Source organism: Platalea leucorodia (assembly GCF_965183815.1).
Source record: "Platalea leucorodia genome assembly, chromosome: 2".
Lineage (NCBI taxonomy): Eukaryota > Metazoa > Chordata > Aves > Pelecaniformes > Threskiornithidae > Platalea > Platalea leucorodia.
The window spans coordinates 127,465,058-127,469,208 of NC_138824.1; the positions used below are offsets into that span (position 1 = coordinate 127,465,058).

The following is a 4,151-nucleotide window of genomic DNA, read 5'->3' on the forward strand; positions in this document are numbered from 1 at the left end:
CGGGATGTTCTTTATAGCAATATAAATAGATAAAAGCTTCTATTCAATAGCACGGGAATGGGCCAGGGCAGCTGGTTAATGGTTCAGGCCTGCAATGTTGTTAATGGGGTTCCTTGTAAACTTATACTTAGACAAACGCTTTGCTGGATCAGGGCCCAACATTCATCATGCCTCCCTCCAAGCAAGACAAACTCAGTCTATTAGTTTGGCCTCTAGCCTTACTGTCCTAGCGTTTGTGGTGTCTGATATTTCGGAGGCTTTACTCTTTTCTCTGCTCTGAAAGGTAGAGAGATGCCTGGGCACTGGAAGCGCTCTGCAGTATGCTGAGGAGACGTAACCTTCTTACCACGCTCCTGATCGCCTTGCCATGGGCTCTTCTCCTAACCTTGTGGCACCAGTACCCAACCACCCGCTACCTCAGCCTACTGAGAAGTAAGTGCAAGAGTTCTGCTGTCAGCGTGCTCGTGGTTGTGCTGATTGCTGGTGCGAACCCTCGGCAGGAGATGCTCTCTCGTGGAACGGGTTAAATAAAGACAAACTTGCCTGAAGGTCCCCTCAGGGTTTGCCTACAGCAGGCACACAAACCGTTCTTAAGAGCGCGTTAAACATGCACCTTAGGCTGGCTTTGGGGAGAGGATGTTGATGTGCTGAGCACTGGCTCCAGACAGATGTGTCCCCAGCACTCCCTGGAGAGGAGGCAGCCCAGCAGTGATTAGTTCTCTAACATCTTTTTTCTTCTTCTTCCTTCCTTCCTTTTGTCCCAGAAGAGACAGATGAGAACGTCACCTCTAAAGCTCTCCTCAATGGTACATCTGCACTGAGAGAAGAAGGCCTCCCATCATGCATTCGGCAGCAGCAAAGCATAGGGGCAACGCCTAAAGTCATCCAGAATTATGTGTACTCCAGGCCTCCCCCATGGTCAGACACCCTGCCGACCATCTTCGTTATCACCCCTACCTACACCCGGCCAGTGCAAAAAGCTGAGCTGACCCGTCTGGCCAACACCTTCCTACATGTACAGAACCTGCACTGGGTGGTGGTGGAGGACTCGCCCCGGAGGACCAACCTGGTGTCCAACCTGCTGGAGAAGGCAGGGCTCAACTTCACCCACCTCAATGTGGAGACACCCAAGAGTCTGAAGCTGGGGCTGTCCTGGATCCCATCCCACACCCCAAGGGGGACACTACAGAGGAACCTGGGGCTGCACTGGCTGAGGGACAGCTTCAGCAACACTGCACCACCAGAAGGGGTAGTGTATTTTGCCGATGATGATAACACCTACAGCCTGGAGCTCTTTGAAGAGGTAAGAGCCATAAAATGACATGGGACAGAAAAGCAGGATACAGCTGCAAAGCCTCTTAAGGCCAGCTGCACTTGCAAAGACCTCTAAGATAGGGCTACCATGTGGGCTTCTAGCATCAACTGGGAGACAAGGGCTCTGGCATGTTGCCTAGAGCCCTCTTCTCCCTCCCCGCACTCAGTGGGAGCTGGGTATAGGGCAGATGGAAACCTATAGCTATGCAAACCCAGTAGCCATGCCCTGGAGGGCTGAAAGAGCAAAGAGAATAGCTGCCGTGGTGTAGGCTGCAGATGTGAATAGCCACTCGCACAACGTTGCGCCAGCCAGACCAGAGGATACATACTCCAGAATTTATACCTCTTCTCAGGGAGAGTTGACCTGATTTAAATAAGCACCGAAGACAAACTTCTGGCAAAGCATAAATCTGCGCTGTTGTAGGGGTGTGATGGGTAGGGGATGTTAGAAGAGTTGACTGACTTTCTAATCCACCTTTTCTCTTTGGCTGCCCTTCTGTACTCTGAGTGCCAGCCACCACAACAGGGCTGTGCCCCTGGGGTCACAGAAGCTTGCCCAGACTTCTGCTGGAAGCCTGGCTTTTGTGAGATGCCAAGTCTATTGTAAACTTGCAAAAATGATTATTCAGTAAACTCCCTTGTCACCAATTTAAGCCAAACTGTACTATACCACTTGAAATACAGAGTTATGCATCAGAACACATTTCCAGTTTTCTGAATTTTCTCTGTTAAGCTCATCCTTTCTTATTTCTTTCCAGGTCCTTTCTGACAATTTGAGTTAGGCAGTAGCCATGGATGGAAGAACAAGGGTGGGGGGAATTTGCAGTAAATGAGGACAAAGATGCATCAGTCGGGGAGGGAGATTACTTGCACGAGGGTGAAGTTGGAGTGGAGTTGATAATACAGAGCTAGAGGCCTGGTAGAAATTGTGTTTGGCATTTACAAGAATGATAAAATATTACAAAAAATGATACAAGTTCAGATGAGATCAGAAAACCAAAGGTTTTCCTTCTTCTGCAGGACTGAAGGTGGGCATGGAAATGCAGTGTGTTTGGTGTTCAGAGAATGTGCAAGCTGTAGCTCTTCAAGCAGTAGCACAGGTGAACAAGAACTTGTGCTGCCTAGAGCGATGCGATTACGTGGGAGGTCAAGGGGGGAGGACAGGTGCCAGTGGAAGCAGAGGAGGGCATACTAACGGGGTGGGAGAAACGTTGCGGGGTTGAATTCTCACAGCACTGCTTCTTTCTGGCACACAGATGCGCTACACAAGGAGGGTGTCCGTCTGGCCGGTGGCTTTCGTTGGGGGACTGCGATATGAATCCCCAAAAGTGAGCCCAGCAGGGAAGGTGGTGGGTTGGAAAACCGTCTTTGACCCTAACCGGCCCTTTGCGATTGACATGGCTGGATTTGCTATCAGCATCAAGCTGATCTTGGAGAAGCCTCAGGCCAGTTTCAAGCTGGAGGGAGTTAAAGGAGGCTACCAGGAAACCAGTCTGCTGAAGGATCTAGTGACTATGGACGGGCTGGAGCCCAAAGCAGCCAACTGTACAAAGGTGAGCAGGACAAGAGACCTTGAAAATACATTCTCCTTGCTGGGTCCTGGCTGCTTTTGCAGCCTCGCGCCATGCTCCTCCACCTTCCACTGTGCCTGGCCTGTGCTGGCGCACGTCAGCGCCAAACGGTGCTGGGACAGACAGGCAGAGCCTGCCAGATTCTTCATGGATGTGAAGCTTGGAGAGCGCTGAGGAACAGTTAGCGCTGTGCACTCTAACTGTGTTAATAAAGAGCCTCAGCCGTACAATTCACACCCAGATTGCTTCTCCAGAATCCAGGAGGATTGGCAGAGGGCTGAATCTGGGGTTTCGGTCCAGAACGATCCCTCTTCCTTGTCACTGTTTCACGTGCCTGTGAAGTCTCTCCCAGGTTCAACCCCTTTGAATCACATCCTTCAAACAGCTGCGAGCCCCGGGTGGCTCAGGATCCCACTTGATGGATGCGCTGCTCTCGGCGTTTCCATGGCATCCAGAGCCCCTGAACTCTTTGTGATTCCCTCTAGGTGTTGGTCTGGCACACAAGAACCGAGAGGCCTACGCTGGTTAATGAAGGCAAGCGTGGATTTACAGACCCCAGAGTAGAGGTGTAAGCAGAGAGCCAGCTCCAGGGTGTGAGTACCCTTGTCTTTGTTGTTTTTGGCAAGGCAAATAATCTGTACCTGTTTCCTTATTTATGCTGTTGTTTCCTCAAAGACTGCATATATGATTGTCCCAGTAACTCCCTTACCATGCCACCCTTTGCACAAGAAGTAGATCCTCACCTGTACCCACTTAGGGTCTGCATTTCATACTCATTCAAGCCTCATTGCAGTCCACACGGAAGCTTTGCCTGCATACAGACAGAGAGAAAAGTGGCAGAAGAATCCCACGGTTTCACTCAGTCATAACGACAAGTCAAATTCTTTGCTCCCCTATTTCTGCCAGCTCCAAACTCTCTTTAATGTGGGAGCTGCCCTACAGCGTGTGGAAAGAGATCACACTCCTGCAGATGAGCTTTTCCCCAGCAGCCCTGCCACCTCTGCAGTGCTCCATGCATCCACCGTCAGCTTTTATCCTGCGTGAACGACTGTGGTGTGGATGCTGCAGGGAAAGGCTGGTGGGACACTGAGAGGACCTCAAAACAGGAACCAGCAAAGAGCAACCTACACAGACTCTTAAAGAGTTTGAGGGGCTCGGTACCAACGTTATCAGAGCTAGGAATAGACCTGCTGCTGAGGAGAAATAGTGAAGGCGCTAGGAGCGCCTTTGTGGTCCACAGAGCCAGGTTCAGCAGCAGGAGGAGGG

At 50.9% G+C, this 4,151-nt stretch overlaps 1 protein-coding gene across 1 annotated transcript; it reads left to right on the forward strand.

The window, feature by feature from the left end:
* Positions 1 to 320: 320 nt before the first annotated feature.
* Positions 321 to 3,457, forward strand: LOC309600859 (galactosylgalactosylxylosylprotein 3-beta-glucuronosyltransferase 1-like; the record flags this gene model as incomplete). Its single annotated transcript, XM_082333487.1, has 4 exons — positions 321 to 432; positions 765 to 1,303; positions 2,571 to 2,867; positions 3,371 to 3,457. The coding sequence occupies 4 exons, from the start codon at positions 321 to 323 to the stop codon at positions 3,455 to 3,457; spliced, it is 1,035 nt and encodes a 344-aa protein (XP_082189613.1).
* Between the last annotated feature and the right edge of the window lie 694 nt (positions 3,458 to 4,151).